This window comes from Mustela erminea, chromosome 14, assembly GCF_009829155.1.
Source record: "Mustela erminea isolate mMusErm1 chromosome 14, mMusErm1.Pri, whole genome shotgun sequence".
Taxonomy (NCBI): Eukaryota; Metazoa; Chordata; class Mammalia; order Carnivora; family Mustelidae; genus Mustela; species Mustela erminea.
The window spans coordinates 65,958,527-65,976,942 of record NC_045627.1 but is presented as its reverse complement, the minus strand read 5'-3'; the positions used below and the strand labels follow the sequence as shown (position 1 = coordinate 65,976,942).

The window sequence follows — 18,416 nt, the reverse complement described above, 5'->3', positions numbered from 1 at the left end:
GAGGAGGAAGCCAAGACATGTAGATGCTTCACCTGGGAAAGCATCACACAGAGCACCCTGCCTCCCACCCACCGTGCCTCAGCCTACAGAAAGCCACACTGCCTGGCCCCCACTCTCCCACCTGTCTTACCCTGACACAAAGCAGAGGGATGGGGAAGGTTCCCCAATCACGCTTCAGTAAATGAGATGGGTAGAGACTGTAGTGTGGACAAAATCGTCCCTCCTCAGTCTAGGGCCAAAACAAATGCCCTGGGCCCAGAAACACACAATCGTAACTGTGGGCAAGACGGCTTCCTTCCTAAGCCCTCCAGGCTCCCCTTTGTGCTCCTGGACTGTGGGGCACATCTGAGGGAATACTTCGGAATAACTAAAGCTCCATTCTGGTTCACCTTTTCATTGACTTTGACCCCAGTTTAACTCTGGTTCACCTTCCCTTTGGCTTTGATCCCAGTTTAGACTGTCTCAGGTGTCATATTTGGAGCGGTTAGGGAAGAGGACAATACCCACACCCCAGGCATATCCCTGGTGACAAGAGTGCACTGCTATGGTGGTGGGGCACCAGCACTGGTGAAGGAATCCTCACTGGCGTCTGGCTGGCTGCTGGCCTGGGGCGACCTGGGCCAGACTGTTGGTAGGCTCAGCCTCACTTCTGTTCATGCAAGGGCCAAGATCTGGGTATCCCAATAACATGGTGTCCATAAGCTCAAGAAGGAAACCAGAGGGTAAGGCAATGACATTGGTACTAAGACATTTATTACATCATAAAAAGTCCATTGTTGTTCTGTTTATCCATATGTACATGTTCCTGTGGGTGGTCCCTCTGTCCAGCCCACCTGCCAACCCTCCATGGTGCCAATCAACTTTCCAAACTGACTAATTAATAAAAGAGGAAGAACTGGAGGAGGTGGCCCAGCGCCGGCGGGAGTGGAGATGGGAGAGGGACACAAAGTGCAGAGTGGTTGGCTTGGCTCTCAGTGCCTGACCACGGGCAGGAAGGGCATGAGGACGGGCACTACAGGGTTGGCACAGAGATGCCTTCTCAGGGCTGCCAGGTTGCACGTGATACCTGAATGTGTTCTCAGGTTAGACCCCCAGGAATGGAGAGCTGAGGAAGAAGGTTCCTTAGCCTGATTGTGGGTCCTAGGAGGGGGGCTATAAAACTTTTCTTTTTCAGGTTCCCTCCAAGTAGCAGTAAGAGCAGCTCAGGCTGGGCCTGAAAAGTTTGTGCCCTGGGGACAGCTGGAAGGGTGGCTGAGGACAGTCTGGTAGGAAGGACTGGTCCTGATCTCTGAGGGGCCTGCCTTAGTTGACCTCGGAGGTGGGCATGGGGTCTGTGGGGCGGGGTGTGGCCAGGAGGGGCACTGGTGAGGTGGCCTCAATGAGAGCAGGGTTGAGGATGATGGGCAGGGCCATGGGGGGTACGCCCACCTGCAGCGGGGAGGCCAAGGGCTGCAGGATCAGTGGGGGCTGAGCCAGCGGAGGAGGCCCATCTGGAGTAGGGCTCAGTCTGCTGGGGGTAGATGCCACTGGTGATCCAGGGGAGCTGCTGTTGGCCGGACGAGGGCTCTCAGGCTTCTCAAAGTCTACAGGGAGAGCAAGGGACTGGTCAGACTCCTTCACATCCCGCAGCTGGTTTACCTAACCTCTGCTTCTCCCCATTCCTGTGAACAAAATGACCCTGACAGGCTAAGTAGTTGGGAATATGCCTTTGAAACTCATTCAATATCCAGTTATCTTTTATCTACCTTCTACCTCCTTTGCTGTACCTTCAGTCAGCTAAGTTCTGATCTGATCTTTACTAGAATCCCCAAAGGGCAAACTCTGCATATTTATTCCAAGTTCCTGATCCAGCCTTCTCCTTCCAAGCCCGAAAATCTCGAGCAGGTAGCTCATCACCACTTACTTGGTCCTGCTACCTCCCACAGGAAGAGCAGGCTACAGAAACACTCTGGGTCCCTCCTTCCCCTGGCTCACAGCCCATGCTCAGCAGTAATCCCAAACTACCGTGGGCCTTGTCTTAGGCTTCCTACTTCCTGCTCAACACCCAGAAGGCTAACTCAAAAGGACTCACCACAGGCCCCCAGCTCGGAAGGCATCTCTGGGGGAGGTGGATGGCCAGGTGTCCTTGTGTCCCCAGCAGCAGGAGTCATGTGGGCTGAGGCCAGAGGTTTTTGGGCATGTGGCTCCATGGGCATGGGGTCTGGGGAAGGCAGAACAACCAGATGGCAGCTCTTAGTATTTTCTTTCAAGCACAGCCCTGGCTACCCACCAGTCTTGCTGCTGATAAGAGTACAGAGAACTAATTATTAGCTCCAGACTCTATAATGAGGACTCTTTTGACAAAGCTGAACTAAGCCCCCTACCCTGGATGACAGTCTGCTTGAAGAGCTCGTCTCGTAGGTGGGGCAGAAAACAGTCAATGCGCTCCCAGGTGATCTCCCAGAGGGCTGAGGGGCTGCCTCCTCGGGCGTCAGCATTGTGGAAAATCTCTGCTGTGTCCATCACCAGAAGCATGTTCTTCAGAGACTCAGGGATGGCCTCTGACTGTGGTGACAGTAGGACCATGTAAAGAGGAAAGCGGGCATTGCGGGGGATATGGTAAGGAGGAGGCAGCCCCCAAGGGGAAAACAGCATGGTGTCTCCTGCAGGTGGGAGAGGAAGCAGGCAGTCGGAGCTGGGTTGAGGTAGAACATACCAGTAAGTCACTGGAGCCTGCGTGCATATACTTGTCCATGAAGTCCAGAATGGTCAGCCAGAGCGCCGCAAAAGTAGAGAGTGACAGCAGTGGAGACAGGTGCTGCAGGAAGACCTAAGGCCCGCCAGCCCCTTTTAATGAAGGGTTGGATCTATCTACATCCCTCTGTAAGGCTGGGAGGCAAGCCTGCCCTGTCTTGCATGGGAATTCTAAACCAGAGATTCCTCTGAATGCCAGTATCCTCCCAGGTCCCTGGGTCCTGATGAGTCTCCATAGCCGAGGGTCCCGAGCCCCCACATTGCATTTCTAGGGCCCAGCCGAAGCCCTAGCTTTCCTCCTCGCATAAAGGCAGGTGTGGGGAGAGTGGGTGGGGAGGGCGGTGAGCAGTACCTTAGACAGCAGTGTGGAAGCCCTCATTCGAGTCTCCTCCATCCCGCCCACATCTGCAGGGCTGATATTCTCTAAGAGCTTGGTCAGCAGAGGAAACAGCACCTGGTAGGTAAAGAGCCAACGTGTCCCTAACAGGTCAGTTGGCAGCCTTACTCCAAGAAAGCCAGGGGCTGGGATGGATAAGCACAGAGCAGAAGGAAAGGCAGGATGCAGACTGAGGACTGACATTAGGGGCTTTTCAGGCTGCCCAGTTCTCCCTGTCCTAAGGATATGAGCTTTAAGACTAGAGGAAAGTCCCACCTTGTTAAAACAGGACTCCCACTCCAGGGCATCTAGCTTTTGCAGATCATGTACCAGGAGGGCTCGCTGCAGATAGGTCAGTGCCTGCATCCGCACCTGGCGCCGGGCATCACAGCACAGGCAGGCGATGCCTGAGAGTGAGAAGAGGCTCAGGATCCTTCAGGCATCCTGGTCCGGGTACTCCCCAAGTTCCAGCTCCGCCTCAGCCCCTGCCCTGCCTGCTCCCCTGAGGTTTACCCTGCAGTAACGGGCACCAGCAGTGGGCCCAGAGGGTGCGTGAATCCGCTTCGATCTTCCGGCCACCTGTCTCTAGGTGGCGCTGCTCCTCTGCCCAAGAGCTGTAGATGGAGGCCGCTCGAGTGTGCAGGGTGTGCATCAGGTCTAACAACTGGAGTCACAGGAGGGGCAGGGTATGAGTTGGGGTAAGGTCTGGGTGATGCCCCTCTCAACAATGTCCCTTACTGAGTCCTCAAAGGAGTCCCTAGTCCCAGTCACACCAGTCATACCATACTCCACCCCTCACCCTTCTTTTCTCCTCAACTTCATGAGCTGGTTGTCCCCTGCCAGCCAGTGTTTCCCAAAGTTGGGTATTACAGTGGAGGAGATGTCAGAAGTATGTGGAATGAGTGTTTAACAACAATGAGTTACATGGTGAAAAAGGTACTTTCTTCTTAATTCTCTCTCATACCTCCTGATGACAGATAAAGCCTCACCTTGTTAATTTCATTTTAAAACCAGAAAGCAAAGCTCAGGCTCAGAGGCTGTGGTGGGCAATAGTGTCCAGTCAACCTCAGTAATTTTTTGTTTTCATCATTTTTCTAAGGTTATTCTATTTAAGGCAATTAGTTCTCCATTTATTTAGTGATATAAAGTCTGCTTGTAAAATAAATTTTATGTGCCTTGAACAGACAAAGAATAATTCTGGAAGGATAGACAAGAAACTAGTGGCAACGTCTACCTCTGGGGAGGGTAACTTAGCAGCTGGGGTCAGGAATGGAAGAGGACTTACTTTTATCCATTTACCCTTTTGTACTTCTGTACGTTGCACCACGTACATGTATTACTTATTCAAAACATAAACCTCGAATATTAAGCAGAGATTTACAGTGGTTTTGGATGGGGAACAATCTGGAAGTGGTGGCCGAGGGCCTGGGTTGGAAAACATAGGCCCTTCCTCTCAGCCCTGGCTGTCTCTGGCTCTGCCCACAATCCCAACATCAGGGGCAGCGAGAGGAGAGGAAGTAAAGGATGCCATACTTACGTCCTGACTGACCTGTAAAGACACCGTGTGGTAGCTGGCAGGCACACCTTCATCCTCATCATCGTCACTGTGCCCACCCCGAGTGGCATGCTGGCTGGAGGTTCGAGGCCGTCGAAGCACTGAGCCTTCCTTGGATTTCTTCTTGAAGCGGTTTCCTTTGTTATCATACTTGTGACTCTTGCCACGTTTCTCCTGGGACTTGCACCCTGAGCAAAGCCAGACCCAGGTCACACTTCTATATCCATGGACACAGATGGCCTACCTTTTCCTCCCTTTCCCCCATATATTCACATGGCTACCCCCCAGCTGCCCCTTCACTGGGTAACCCACCGCCATTCAGACTGGCCTCCACAAAGATGCGGAGAGTCTTGACGCAGAGCTCAAAGTTGTCAGGTGTAATGTGGGCAGCATCACGCACGATGAAGGACAGAGATTCTACACATTTAAGCAGGGACTTAGTGTCGTGTGGCCCGAGGTCCAGCCCCACTGTTAGGCTGTACTGATTGACCAGGGGTGAAGGGCCTAGTCGGCTGGGCCCAGGACCTGGCTTGGAGTTATCGATGTCATCCTTCCCCACCTGTAAAGTACACAGAGTTGCTGGGAACCCAGGCTTGAGCCTGATCTTCCCTCAGATGCCCTCTGGAGGACCAGGAATCTTTCCCCCAGGCCAAGGAGGGAAGACTCACCCATTGCCCATATGCTCACTCACCACTAACCAGCCGCTGTTTACCACATCAGCATCTGTCGCTGATCGGTGGATCTTGCCAGGCCTGCAATGGTCAGCGTAGACCTCTGAATCAGAAGTGTATCCTCGGTCCAGGCTCACATCATTCTGATGGTAGGATGGGAGTTCGCTGTCTGATTGGGCCCCTAAGTCAGCAGGGAGAAGGGCAGAGTCAGGGTGGAAATGGCTACACTGGGATGAAGGATGATTTTAGTTCTAAGAAGTAGGTGCTCAAGCCTGGCCTCTCCTCTCTCTTGGTCCAGCTTAGTTTCAGCCCTGTCACCAAGGGGCTGAAGGACGGTCTGGACAGAATGTCTCTTGACCAAATGGGGCAACAGGCTAATTTGGGCTCCTGATGGCATCTAGCAGCAGCTGTCCGGGGATGGGGGTGGTGGTGAGGACATAGTTTCCGAGAAAATAGTCCTCAGGACAGTAGGAAGCCTAGTGTCATAGACATCTCTGTTGCCTACTAGCCTTCATGCTGTTTAACCCATGAGTGCTGGGGAAATGTCAGTGGATATAGGAAGCTCTGGAAGCAGATGGTGGCAGTCAAGAGTGTTCAATCTGCTAATACAAAAACCTCTATTTTGTTTTCTTTCCTCAACCTCTGGGGCCATAACTGTTTATCCACTAATGAGGGTCTCCCTGGGAAACGGCTTACCAGCATCAGGTCCATCAGCCCTGGCTGTGGCCTGCAGGGCAGCTGGCGGCTTTACACCTGAGCCAATACATTCCAGCAGTGTGAAGAGGGTGGCCCAGTCATCACCTGAGTGGATGTTGGCTGCGTTGGTCTTAAGAAGTTCATGGAGCCCATAGGCTACCTGGTGACTGACTCGGGACAGCACGCTGGGCTTCATTAGCAGCAAAATGCGCAGGGAGAGCAGCACCTGGGTGTGTAGGTGGGGAGCAGTAAGTGAGCACACAGCTTCTTGTCTAGACTCCTTCCTTACCAGTTTCCTTAGGTTAGTGAGGATGGTTTGGTTAGAACCCATCTAAGAGTACTGCTGCTGGTCTTTTCTTCAGGTTGGTTTTTTTTTTTTTAAGATTTTTTTTTTTTTTCCCCAAGAGACAGTGAGCGAGCGAGCGCCCATGAGTTGGGGGAGGGACAGAGGGAGAAGCTGGCTCCCTGCTGAGCAGGGAGCCCAATGCAGGACTCAATCCCAGGATCCTGGGATCATAACCTGAGTCGAAGGCAGACCCTTAACCGAGTCATCCAGGCGCCCCTTCTTCAGTTTTTTTTTAATTAAAATTTTTATTGAGCTATAGATTCATATGTAGTTGTAAAAAATAATACAATAAAATATAAGTAATACAGAGGTTCAACTCTTCATTTTGGCTCAGGTCATTATCTCATGGTTGTGGGATTGAGCCCCACATTGTGGGCTCTGCACTCGGTGGGGAGTCTCCTTGAGATCCTCTCTTTCCTTGCCCTCTGCCCCTCTCCGCACTCCTGTCCACACACATGCTCTCTCCCAAAATAAATAAATCTTAAAAATAAAAAAAAAAGAAACAATACAATCCTTTGTATGCTTTGCCCCATTTACGCCAAATGGTAACATTATATAAAACTACAGTAAATGGTAAGTGATACTGACATCAATATAATCCACTGATCTTACTCAGGTTTCCCAGTTTTACTTTACTCATCTGTGTATGCATGCGTGTATTAAGTTCTGCATAATTTAATCACCTAATTTTAGGTTTGTGTATCCTTCACAAGTCAGTATGTTGAATAGTTGCACCACCATAGGATTCTTCATGTTGACCTTTTAAAAACATACCTTCCTGCCTCTTCTTGTCCCCAATCTTAACCCTTGGCAATCTGTCCATTACTTTTAAAATTCTGTCATTTCAAACTTGTTAGATATAAATGGAATTACATAATATGCAGCTTTTTGGGATTGGCTTTTTTTCACTCAGCGTAATTCCTTGGAGGTTCCTCCAAGTTGTTATCAACAGTCTGTTGCTTTGATTGCTGAACAGAACTCCAGTATGTATGTGCCACAGTTTAACTAGTTACCTGCTGAGAATCATCTGGGCTGATTCCAGTTTTGGGCTATCACAAAAAAAGCTTCTATGACCATTCATGAATAGGTTTTTATGAGAAGGTAAGCTTTAATATCTCTGAGATAAATGCCCAAGAGTACGACTGCTGGATTGTGTGAATAACTGCATGTTTAGTTCTATTAAGAAACTGCTAACAGAGGAGCTGTACCATTTTATATTCCCACTCAACATTTCATTTCACTGAAGCAAATGTAAATGATATTGTGTTGTTGGTTTCCTTTTCTATACGTTTACTATTAGTATCCAGAAATGTCATCCTTGCCAATGTTTGGTATTAGCACTATTTTTTACTTTAGTCATTCTGACAGGTAGTTAGTGATATCTCATCATGATTTCAATTTCCTTTCCCTGCTGGCTAATGATGCTGAACATCACTAAAATATTTTCGTGTGCTTGCCATCTGTGTATCTTCTTCAGTGAAATGTCTGTTCATATCTTTTGCCCATTTTCTAATTGAATTGTTTTCTTACTGTTGTATTTTGAGTTCTTTTATATTTTAGGTATTAGTTTTTTTTCCAGATGTGTAGTTTGCAAAGATATGCTCCTTATCTTTTCATCCTTTTCACATGACCTTCCAAAGAATACAAGTTTTTGTTTTTGTTTTTTTTTTGAAGATTTACTTATTTGAGAGAGACAGCGAGTGCGTGCATGCATGAATGAGCCAGGGGAAGGGCAGAGGGAGAGGGAGAGAATCTCAAGTAGATTCCCCATGGAGCCCAATGGAGGGCTCAATCCCAAGACCCTGAGATCATGACCGGAGCCAACACCGAGAGTTGGATGCTTAACTGACTGAGCCAGCCAGGCACCCCTAAAGTATAAATTCTTAAAATTGATGAAGTTCAATTTACCAATTTTTCCTTTTATGGACTGCACTTTTGGTGTCAAGCCTAAGAATTCTTTTCCTAGCTCCTGAACATATTCTCCTAGCTTTCTTCCTAAAGGTTTCATAATTCTACATTTTACATTTAAATCTATGATTCATTTTGAAAGGCGCCTATATGGCGCAGTCAGTTAAGTGTCCGACTCTTTTTTTTTTTTTTTTTTTTTTTTTTTTTTTTTTTTAAAAGATTTTATTTATTTATTTGACAGAGAGAAATCCCAAGTAGATGGAGAGGCAGGCAGAGAGAGAGAGAGGGAAGCAGGCTCTCTGCTGAGCAGAGAGCCCGATGCGGGCCTCGATCCCAGGACCCTGAGATCATGACCTGAGCCGAAGGCAGCGGCTTAACCCACTGAGCCACCCAGGCGCCCTAAGTGTCCGACTCTTGATTTTGGCTCAGGTCATGATCTCAGGGAGATTAAGCCCTGTGTCAGGCTCCCTGCTCAGCAGGGAGTCTGCTTGAGCGTCTCTCTCTCCATCTTCCTCTGTCCCTCCCCCATGATCACGCTCTCTCTCAAATAAATAAATAAATCTTAAAAAAAAAAAAAAAAGATCTAAACAGACAGAGGGTTGCTGGGGGCAAGGGAGTAGGGAGAGGGTGACTGGGTTATAGACACTAGGAAGGGTATGTGCTATGGTTAGTGCTGTGAAATGTGTAAGCCTGATGATTCACAGACCTGTACCACTGGAGCAAATAATACATTTTATGTTAATAAAAATAACTTAAAAATTAATTTATGGGGTGCCTGGGTGGCTCAGTGGGTTAAGCCACTGCCTTCGGCTCAGGTCATGATCTCAGGGTCCTGGGATTGAGTCCCACATCGAGCTCTCTGCTCAGCAGGGAGCCTGCTTCCCTCTCTCTCTCTCTGCCTGCCTCTCCGCTTACTTGTGATCTCTCTCTGTCAAATAAATAAAATCTTTAAAAAAGAATTAATTTATGAGTCATTTTGAGTTAATTTTTCTATAAGGTATGCTGCTGAGGTCAAGGTTCATTGTTTGTTCCCCACCCATGAATTTCAATTATTCTAGCCACTGAAGAGGCGATTCTTCCTCCATTTAACTGTTTTTGCACTTTTGTCAAAAATTAGTTGAGCATCTCTGTGTGGGTCTATTTCTGGATTCTTTCCTCTGTTCCACTGATTTATGTGTCTTTCTCTCCACAAATACCAGACAGTCTTGATTACTGCAGCTATACAGGAAGCCTTAGTAGCAGATGGAGTGATTTCTCCCATATTTTTCTTTCTCAAATGTTTGGCCATTCTAGGGCCTATGCTTTTCAATCTAAATTTTAAAATAAGCTTAGGTCTACAAAAAACCTTGCTGGGATTTTCATGGGAGTTGCATTAAACTTATACATGAATTTGGGGGAGAACTGACATCTTTACTATGTTGAGTCTTCCAATCCATGAACACAGTATGCCTCTTCATTTATTTAGGTCTTGATATCTTTCATTAGCATTTTGTAATCTTTAGCAGAGAGATGCTATAAATGTTTGCTAGGTGTGTATTTCAGTATTTCATTTCATTTGCAGCATGTGTAAATGATATTGTGTTGCTGGTTTCATTTTCTATACATTTACTGTTAGTATCTGGAACTGTGATTTTTCTTTAGATATTAGGACTCTAACATTGCCTAGAATTTATTAAATTGTTATATAAAGACTCATGTACTTTTTTAAAAATTTAAATTCAAGTTAGTTAACATATAGTGTAGTATTTGAATATTAGTGATGCATCACTTACATATAACACTCAGTGCTTATCGCAACAAGTGCCCTCCATAGTGCCTATCACCCATTCAACCCATTCCCCCACCCACCTCTCCTATGTGATTAATTTTTGTGTTAATCTTATATCCTGTGACCTTGCTGAACTCACTTATTAGTTCTATGCTGACTGCCTTTTATACCTGAGCCAAGAGATCTCAGGAGGGTTCTAAGCATGAGAACCAGGAAACCAGATATAGGGCTGAGACTGCCACAAGGCAGTAGCCATTCAACCTTACAGAGCAGATTCATAGGAGCCTGCAGAGGTGCTAAGTACCAGCTTCATGCATGAGACCATTCCAGACTCATCCCTAATGCCACCTGTTAGATTCCTCTAGCCCTGTGGTACGTAACCGGACTCATGCAACACTAAATGAACTTTCTGTCTCAGGCCATACCCACAACTGACACTGTGGCTTTAGTCCCCTACCTACTTCCTGCTCTTCAGGCTGTACTCTGCTTACCTGGCCACTGATCTCTTCTCTTCGGAGCAGTCGAATGGCCAAGCGCAGCAGCCCCACCACTGCTCGCTCTACAAGGAAGCAGAAATCCTGTGCCTGGACACACAGGTGATATAGATGGTCTCGGACAGTCTGCCACACACAGCCCACACGGTCCCTGAGGAACATAAGGGTGAGGACAGTCACAGCTGGACAGGCCACTGGGCAATAGGTCTCTCCCTTTGATCCAGGTTAGGCCTTTCAGGGCTCATCAGTATTATACCCTAAGCAGGCAGGTATAATGAACAAGCTTCTCCACTGCCTATAACTTTAAGTGCTTCTTGTTCCTAAAGCCCACTCAGCAAGATGGCTCCAGTATTCCATCCCTTTGGCACAAGCCCAAATGAGGCCTGCCTAAAGATTGCCTTCTACCTGTTCTCCAGCACAATCCTCAGCAGCATCTCTAGGCAGAAAGCAGCATCCTCCTCATCATATGTCTCTTCATCTGGTGTCACTGAGACCAGAGCCTAGAGCACAACAGCGGGAAAGCATGCAGAAGTCAGCCACTGGCTCTGCCCTAACAGAAATTAAGGCAATCACCATTGTCCCCATCTCCCCTCCCAGACACAGCCGGCTCTTTCATTCCCTCCTCTTCCCTCTTTATCCTGTACCTTCATGAGTTCCTGTAGGGACTCCAGCTGAAGGAACTTGCTTTCTGTGATCATCTTTTCTGGGTCACATTGCTAGAGGGGATTCAAGAGGGAGGAGGGTCAGTGACAAGGGCTGGAGGGAAGAGAATGTTCCCAAGAGCTAGGGAGAGAGGTCAAAAGGCCATCATCAGCTCTGGTCATAAGCCCTGGATAATTCTACTCTTCAGTTTCTAGGGCAGCATCCATCTAGAAGGGAGGGATGGCAACATCCATCTAGAAGGGAGGGATTTAGGCTTGTTTACCAAGGCTACCAAGGGTAGGCAAAGATAGTTACCTTGATACAGTCCAAGGCTGCTCTTTTGGCCTCTTGGTTCTCAGTGGATGGGCCCCGCACACTAGACTGCTCAGTACCACTTAGTGTCAGCCAACTCACAAAGCTTAGAACTGTCGACTCTCCTCTGCAGAAAAAGTTCAAACCCTGGTGAGCTCCATAGTTCTGACCCTCCCTCTCCAAGCCTTCAGCCTCTGATCTGCCCTTACCGATTTGATGGCATCTCCTCCCTCTGTAGTGAGATCTTGCCATTGGGATCCACAAAATCTTCTACCTGGAAAATCAGATCAAGAATAATTTCTTTCCACATGCCCTTTGCATGTCCTGCTTCTTCATGAAAAATTCTCTGGCTTTCTTCCTGTAGCTCAGTGTCCTACACTCCTGACTGGGCTACCTACAGCTGGTGACTGGCAATGGCTTATATCAGCTTTCTTTTACAGCTATCCCCTCACCCAAAGTCTGTGGTCTTACATTTAAGGTGTTCCTTAAGTTTCAGTAAGTCATTGGTTAAGTTTCAGCAGTCATTGGGCCTAGTGCTGGTCTCAACCAGTTCCATACACAGAGAGCACATAGTTTATGAGCTTTTGCCTTGTTATTGCGACTAATCCCCTATAAGAATTACCTCCACCATAGCTTTGGGCAGCAGTTGAGCTCGGAAGAGCTGCAGCATGGCCTCCATGATATTCTTCCAACCCTCCCGCAGGATGTCACCATGACGATGGGCCAAATGGAATACTGTCTTGGCTGCAATGTGGGCTTTGGGGTTGCTTCCAAACACACTGGGCAAGTTCTCAATAGACTGAAAAGGAAGATGAGAAAAGGCTTAGGGTCTGGCAAATGTCTGTAAAGGAGATCTCTTAGGCCTTTCCCTATAGTTCCCCGAAAGTCCTGTTTGCTATGGTTCACTACCCCCCCAGTACTGGTGGGAAAGGCTAACCTGGTTAAGGCCTTCCCCACTGATGTATCTCCTCTCCCATCCCACTTGCATGAGGTGACACTAATCTCATTCTAGGGGGTATGAAACAAAAATGGCCCAAGTGCTACTGTAGTCTAGGGGGAGTAAATGAATATGCCTAGGGAAAACAGCTCTACAGATAAGGATGGATTTATGGCTAAAAGAGAGGTCCTCCTTTGGAACTCTAAGTAAACCGTTCTTGCCCCTGCTCACCTCACTGCTAAGAGCTGTGAATTTGCACAGAGATATGATGAGATTGTCAAACACATCGCTGAGGCCATAGTGGGCGGAGATCATGGCGCACTTCCTGTAATGTCACATTCCAGAAAGAGTGAGTCACTGGAAGGCTAGGTAGTCCTTCCAAGTCCCTGAGGAAGCTTACTTAGGATTCTTCCCCGATCAGTCCCAAGAAGAAACCTTTTACTCTTCAATCTGTTTAAGACTGAGCCTTCCCAAACTTCAGTCTCCTTTCAAAAACTCAGAGAAAACCCATTCTAATAAAAATATGAGTAGGAATCAGAAAGGCATGGAGGCAACCATGTTTTCCCAGAGAGGTGAGAGGAGGTCAAGACCAAGGCCACAGCTGGGCTACCTGAAGCCTGAGATGGCTTTCTGGATGATTGTCTCTTCAAGGCTTTTGTCAAAGACATAAGAAAGGGCAGCAATAGTGGGGCCCCATGTCATGGTGAAGAGGTCAAGATCATAGCTGCCAGCAGGCACACGAAGGAATATGCCCTCTGGGGTGGCACCTCGATGAAGCAGCACATTCCACACATAGTTCTCCCGAACCAAGCCTGTCTGCTCTTCAGGCATCACAATTTCCTCATTCCTGTTAGGAGGTAAAGGAAAGAGTAGGTACACTGCTGTGAACCTAACTGGTTCCATGCTAGGACAACAGGTTTTGTTTTTGCTTTTTTTTAAAAGATTTTATTTATTTATTTGACAGAGATCACAAGTAGGCAGAGAGAGAGAGGGAAAGCAGGCTCCCCGCTGAGCAGAGAGCCCAATATGGGGCATGATCCCAGGACCCTGGGATCATGACTTCAGCTGAAGGCAGAGGCTTTAACCCACTGAGCCACCCAGGCACCCCTAGGACAACAGGTTTTGCCCACACTGGCACAGTCCATCAATGAGAGGTCACCATAAGTGCAGTTCAGTGATCTGCTTCCCACCCACTAGTGGGAACAGGGAGAAAAAAAGGAAGCACCCAGAAACCCCCATAATGCCAAAGCCCTGTCTTTAGCTGGGGCCTTTAGTTCTGTAGTGAGAGCTCCATTCTTTCTGGGTATGAGAGGATGAACATTTCTCTCTACTTTTTCTGATTTATAATAAAAAACTAAGTGCCCCATCTCTGATCTCTGACCCAAACCTCACCCTCCAGTGCCCATTTTGTGTTCTCTACCAGCTTCAGAATGCATCTTGTGAGCTAGACAGGAAAACCCAGCTGCTTTGGGTTCAGAAAATGGGCCCATGATATTCTACTTAGCAGGGGCAGTTTAGATCCTGGCTCAGAGTACTGGAGCTCCAGTACTGTTCAGGCTTCTTTAAGGAAGAAATGGGAAAACGTGCTGCACAGCTGAGTCTCAAAGCTAAATCCAGGGCAGATGAAACACTGAAGTCTGATGGGACTCTAAAATCTGGAAAAGGAAGCAGTGTGCTTCTGCTTAATGAGAAGACAAACTATTCTCCACAAATACTCACTTGATGGCATGGTACATGTCCTCCAGGATGTCTTGCTCAAAGTCCTTGCCTCCATTCACACCTTTTAGGTTTTTGCGAAACTCCTAGAGACAGGCCAACAAGCTTTTCCCCCATATGTCAATGCTGAAGCCCCACCTAAGGAACTCCTGGGTCTGTAGTAGATAGGACTTAGGAAACAGTAAGTGGAAGAGCCCACCTCCCTAACCCAGTTCTTTTCCTGGATTGGCCAGCCCTCCCTGATTCCCCTGGACAAACTCTGTCCATTGTGCCCACTGGAAATCCCATGTCCTTCCTGCTATACCTCCAAAACTGCACTGGACCCTCTCTGCCTCGGCTGGGATCCAAGCTTACCTCTAGAGTCATGGGTGCATTCTGTTTGCGAACGTTGTGGTTGTGCTGGTCAGTATTAAGCAAGATGACAGCATAGGCCAGGGCAAAGCAGGCATCGCTATTGGCAAATGGGGAGCCATTACAATTCTGAAAAAGCAAAGACCCCACCTGTATCAATGCCCTTCTCCGGCCAATCAAACCTTCATTACCAACCCACCGGCCAGTGCTGGGTACAAAGAGGAGCCACAAAGCCTCCAACCTCTTGCCAACTCCTTAACAGAAGTTATGGGAACAGAAGTTCTATGGGAAGTTTGCTGATGTTTCTCTCAGCCTTTTAGGAGACAGCAGCTGGGTCCTTCAGTTGGAGCCATAAAACCCATTCCAGGCCCTGACATGCAACTCACTCTCCAATGCTCTGTGAATGCCTCCAGCAACCTCTGGATGACTGGGGCTTCTCCAGGTAAGCGGAAGGCTTCCAGGTAGAGACGAAGAGCTTCATCCAGCCGTAGACCCTGAAAGCTGAAGGTGCTAGAGAGAAAGAAGGACAAAGAGGCTAAAGATACATAAGTCGCAAACATTGGGCTCCCTATTAGCTCTAGTCCCTCTAATCTTCTCATATTGGAACAGAGGAAGCTGAAGGGTCTAGCAAAGGGAACAATCTTGTGGTCATCTCTAAAACAGACTAGAATCTGACAACTCCTAATTTTAGTACTTTCCACATCAGTGCATTCTTGCCTGGAAACCCCATCCGCTGGAATCTACCTTGTGCTCAGGAACCCTGTTCTATCCCTTTGCAATGCTCTCTATGCAGAATGAAATGGCTCCCAAAGCTATCTTGCTGGAGACTCTTTCAGGTCCAAAAGACATAAGTCATGGGAAGAGGAAGAGTGTGTGACCTAGGTTACCAGCAGGAACTGACAGAGACTACTTTGAGGGATGCCTTGCCCTTTGATCACCAACTATGTCCTCTACTTCTTGCCACTTCCTCACCTCACAAAGCTCTCCAGCAGGTCAATGTTTTTGCGGTCACTCACAAACTCTCCAATCATTTTCTTGTCCAGCCGAGGGTTCTCTCGGAGCCACTGGGCAACCTCTGAGTTGTCCATTGGGATGGTAAGGAGGCCTTTCTCCTGCAGAAACTGGATCCCCTTCTTTGGTTTCTGGTTGAACTGCTCTGTGCCAGTGATTAGCAGCTGGAGGAGAAATACTAGAGGTGTCACAAGCTGTTCTGCTCCTAAACCAGACAAGGCCAGGCTGAACTCCATCACAGTCCACAGCTGGTCACCTAACAGGTTCCTAGGATGTAGTTTTAAGTGACTCCAAAACTAAGGCTGGATCATACCAGCCCCACTAGCTGTCCCCATTCTTCGTGTCTAATTAGAACTGGCTGAGGAACCGGGGTGCCCCGCTGGCTCAATTACTAGAATATGTGACTCTTGATCTTAGGGCTATAAGTTTGAGCCCCATGTTGGGTGTAGAGATTACTTAAAAACAAAACAAAACACAGAATTTTTAAAAAATTGCACCATAAGAGACAACTGGCTGACTCAGTAGAATATTAACTCCTGATCTCAGGGTTGTGAGTTCAAGCCCCACACTGGGCATAGAGCCTACTTAAAAATTAAAAAAAAAAAAAAAAAAAAAAAAAAAAAGTAAGAAGAACTGGCTGAGGAGCTCCTTTTCACTCATTTTCTGAGTTCTCAAGATGCACAGGGACAGCCCTTCTCCACCAACTTAAAAATCAGAAGAAAGCAGAAGAGAGACTAGAGAAGGTCTCTTCCCTCTAGGTTTTTGTTTGTTTGTTTGTTTGTTTTTAAATTCTATTTAATTATTTTTTTCAGAGAGAGACAGAGCAAAAGCAGGGGGAGTAGCCACCAGAGGGAGAAGCAGGTTCCCCACTGAGAAAGGAGTCCAATGCAGGGCTTGATCCTAGGACCCTGGGATCATGACCTGAGCTGAAGGTAGACGCTTAACCAACTGAGCCACCCAAGGATCCCTCTTCTTCCCAGTTCTATAGCCATCCTGGCATCTGTTTATAGCCTAGCTTGGATTTCCCTTTCTTCTCCAGTTTCCCAGCTTTTAAGGACAAGGTGAACTAACTGTGATGATAACAACTTTTAGTCTATTTAGTCACAGCTCTACAATCAAGGGGACACAAACCATTTATTTATTTATTTACTTTTCAGAATTGTAATGGCTCCCCATTTGCCAATAGCAATGCCTGCTTTGCCCTGGCCTATGCTGTCAAACCAGTCATTTAGGCTGACCATAAGAGAAAGAAAGGGTTAAATAAAAGTTTTTTTTGTGTTTAAAAAACAATTTTTTTGAACTTTACTAAAGCACCAGATAAATGTCAATTCTATTTCACTGCCAATACCTACCCCAGGGCTTGAGATAACCAGTAACCTCCAGTGACCCACATGACACCATCCCAGGCTCTTGTTACCACCAGTTAACAACTGGCTCTCACCTAGGGCAGGATTTGCCAAGGGGCACACAATAGGGTATGTCTAATTCCACGGCTTAGAAAGAAAGGCTTTCAAAGGAGACTGGATGGTTGCTGAAGTCCCCCAAAATGCAAAGATTAGCCTTGGGAAACTGCTCAATGAGCTGCTAGACTCTCCCTTATCCTCTGGGACAGAAACCCTACAAAAGACACCCAGACCAAGGCAGGCAGAGACTAAGTTCTGGGGATGGCCATACATACCTTCTTTTTGTTTTTAATTTCAATCAGTTCCCGTGGATCTGGCAAGAGACAGGAAAATCGAGGTGGCTTCCGGGTAAACTTTTTGTCAGCTAGGAACAGGATATGGGAGGAAGAAAAGGAAAAACCTGTAAGACCTCCTTTACCAGTATAATGGCTTTTGGAAGATTGTCAATATACTATCTAGTGAAGAAAAATGCCTCAAAAATTTTCTTGTCCTCATCAGTCTTCTACATTCTTAGAGGTCCTATCTTCTAGGGCTCCAAATGTTTTCCGTCAAATATCTTTGGCCTCTCAAATATTTCCTTCTCTCTCTGAAGGTATGGGTGAGCAGCCAAGGTTTACACACATACTGCTTTAGGGTGTCTGTACCCTCCCCCTCCTCCCTGGGCTCTCCGCCAAAACCTCCAGTTGAGGGGGCTGAGGATCATGGACACCCAGTACCCACCCCCAGAGTCAGCAGCTTCCTCCAGATCACTGCATCCTGGTTTCCCGTGTTCTGCTGGCAGCCGCCCTCCACCTGGCAGATGTAGGCCTGGGATGTCTGGGGCTAAGCCTACAGGTTTCCCATCACTGGCGGCTCTCTCAGCTGGTAAGAGAGAAGAAAATAAATGAAGACAGGGTAAGAAACCAAGCAGAGCTGCAAGAGAAGTTGTGTACTAGGTCAAGGAGACCTGGGTAGGTCCCACAAAGCCCCACATAGGTCACCAGCCCTGAAGACAACAAACCTAAGCCCAAATAAGTAGTCACTGTCCCAGATTAGTCAAGCATTAGATTCTGTAATTTAACAGAGATTACCTAGTCCCATTCTCTGATCTTCTGCAACCTCAGTCTTAAGGGGATGTCAGAGAAGATTAATTAGGGTGGAAGCAGATACTGGGGGTGGGGGAAGGTACGGCCTGGAAGAGAAATCTTATCCTTTAATCTAGGTCCTCTTTTCTTCCCATAAAGAAACAATACTACTCCTATGTTGTATACCTGAAACTAATGTAACATTGTATTTTAACTACGCTTTATTTCATTTCAAGATTTTATTTATTTATTTTAGAGAAAGAGAGAGAGAGAGAGTGTGTATATGCACACATGAGCGGGGGCATGGGGGCGAAGAAGTAGAGGGAGAGGGACAAGCAGACTCCACGCTGAGTGCAGAGCTCAATGCAGGGCTTGATCCCCTGACCCCGAGATCATGACCTGAGCCAAAATCAAGAGTCGGACACTTAACCAC

At 47.4% G+C, this 18,416-nt stretch overlaps 1 protein-coding gene across 9 annotated transcripts in view; it reads right to left on the bottom strand.

Moving 5' to 3' along the window:
* Positions 1–731: 731 nt before the first annotated feature.
* GBF1 (golgi brefeldin A resistant guanine nucleotide exchange factor 1) overlaps positions 732–18,416 on the bottom strand; it is a 125,769-nt gene continuing 108,084 nt past the window's right edge. For 5 of the 9 annotated variants that reach the window (XM_032311807.1, XM_032311808.1, XM_032311810.1 and 2 more), the window contains 25 exons: positions 17,640–17,780; positions 17,195–17,283; positions 15,478–15,680; positions 14,892–15,015; positions 14,509–14,634; positions 14,158–14,240; positions 13,049–13,285; positions 12,670–12,763; positions 12,124–12,300; positions 11,711–11,775; positions 11,505–11,628; positions 11,192–11,263; positions 10,953–11,047; positions 10,545–10,698; positions 6,032–6,257; positions 5,356–5,516; positions 4,977–5,223; positions 4,647–4,852; positions 3,623–3,773; positions 3,386–3,516; positions 3,086–3,187; positions 2,696–2,809; positions 2,364–2,544; positions 2,072–2,200; positions 732–1,583 (listed from right to left, as the gene is read on the bottom strand). In XM_032311807.1, coding sequence (XP_032167698.1) covers positions 1,303–1,583; positions 2,072–2,200; positions 2,364–2,544; positions 2,696–2,809; positions 3,086–3,187; positions 3,386–3,516; positions 3,623–3,773; positions 4,647–4,852; positions 4,977–5,223; positions 5,356–5,516; positions 6,032–6,257; positions 10,545–10,698; positions 10,953–11,047; positions 11,192–11,263; positions 11,505–11,628; positions 11,711–11,775; positions 12,124–12,300; positions 12,670–12,763; positions 13,049–13,285; positions 14,158–14,240; positions 14,509–14,634; positions 14,892–15,015; positions 15,478–15,680; positions 17,195–17,283; positions 17,640–17,780 — 3,713 coding nt within the window. In that variant the 3' untranslated portion in view covers positions 732–1,302. The remainder of the gene's footprint in view (positions 1,584–2,071; positions 2,201–2,363; positions 2,545–2,695; positions 2,810–3,085; positions 3,188–3,385; positions 3,517–3,622; positions 3,774–4,646; positions 4,853–4,976; positions 5,224–5,355; positions 5,517–6,031; positions 6,258–10,544; positions 10,699–10,952; positions 11,048–11,191; positions 11,264–11,504; positions 11,629–11,710; positions 11,776–12,123; positions 12,301–12,669; positions 12,764–13,048; positions 13,286–14,157; positions 14,241–14,508; positions 14,635–14,891; positions 15,016–15,477; positions 15,681–17,194; positions 17,284–17,639; positions 17,781–18,416) is intronic. The other 4 variants (XM_032311809.1, XM_032311813.1, XM_032311814.1 and 1 more) reach the window with 2 other exon arrangements.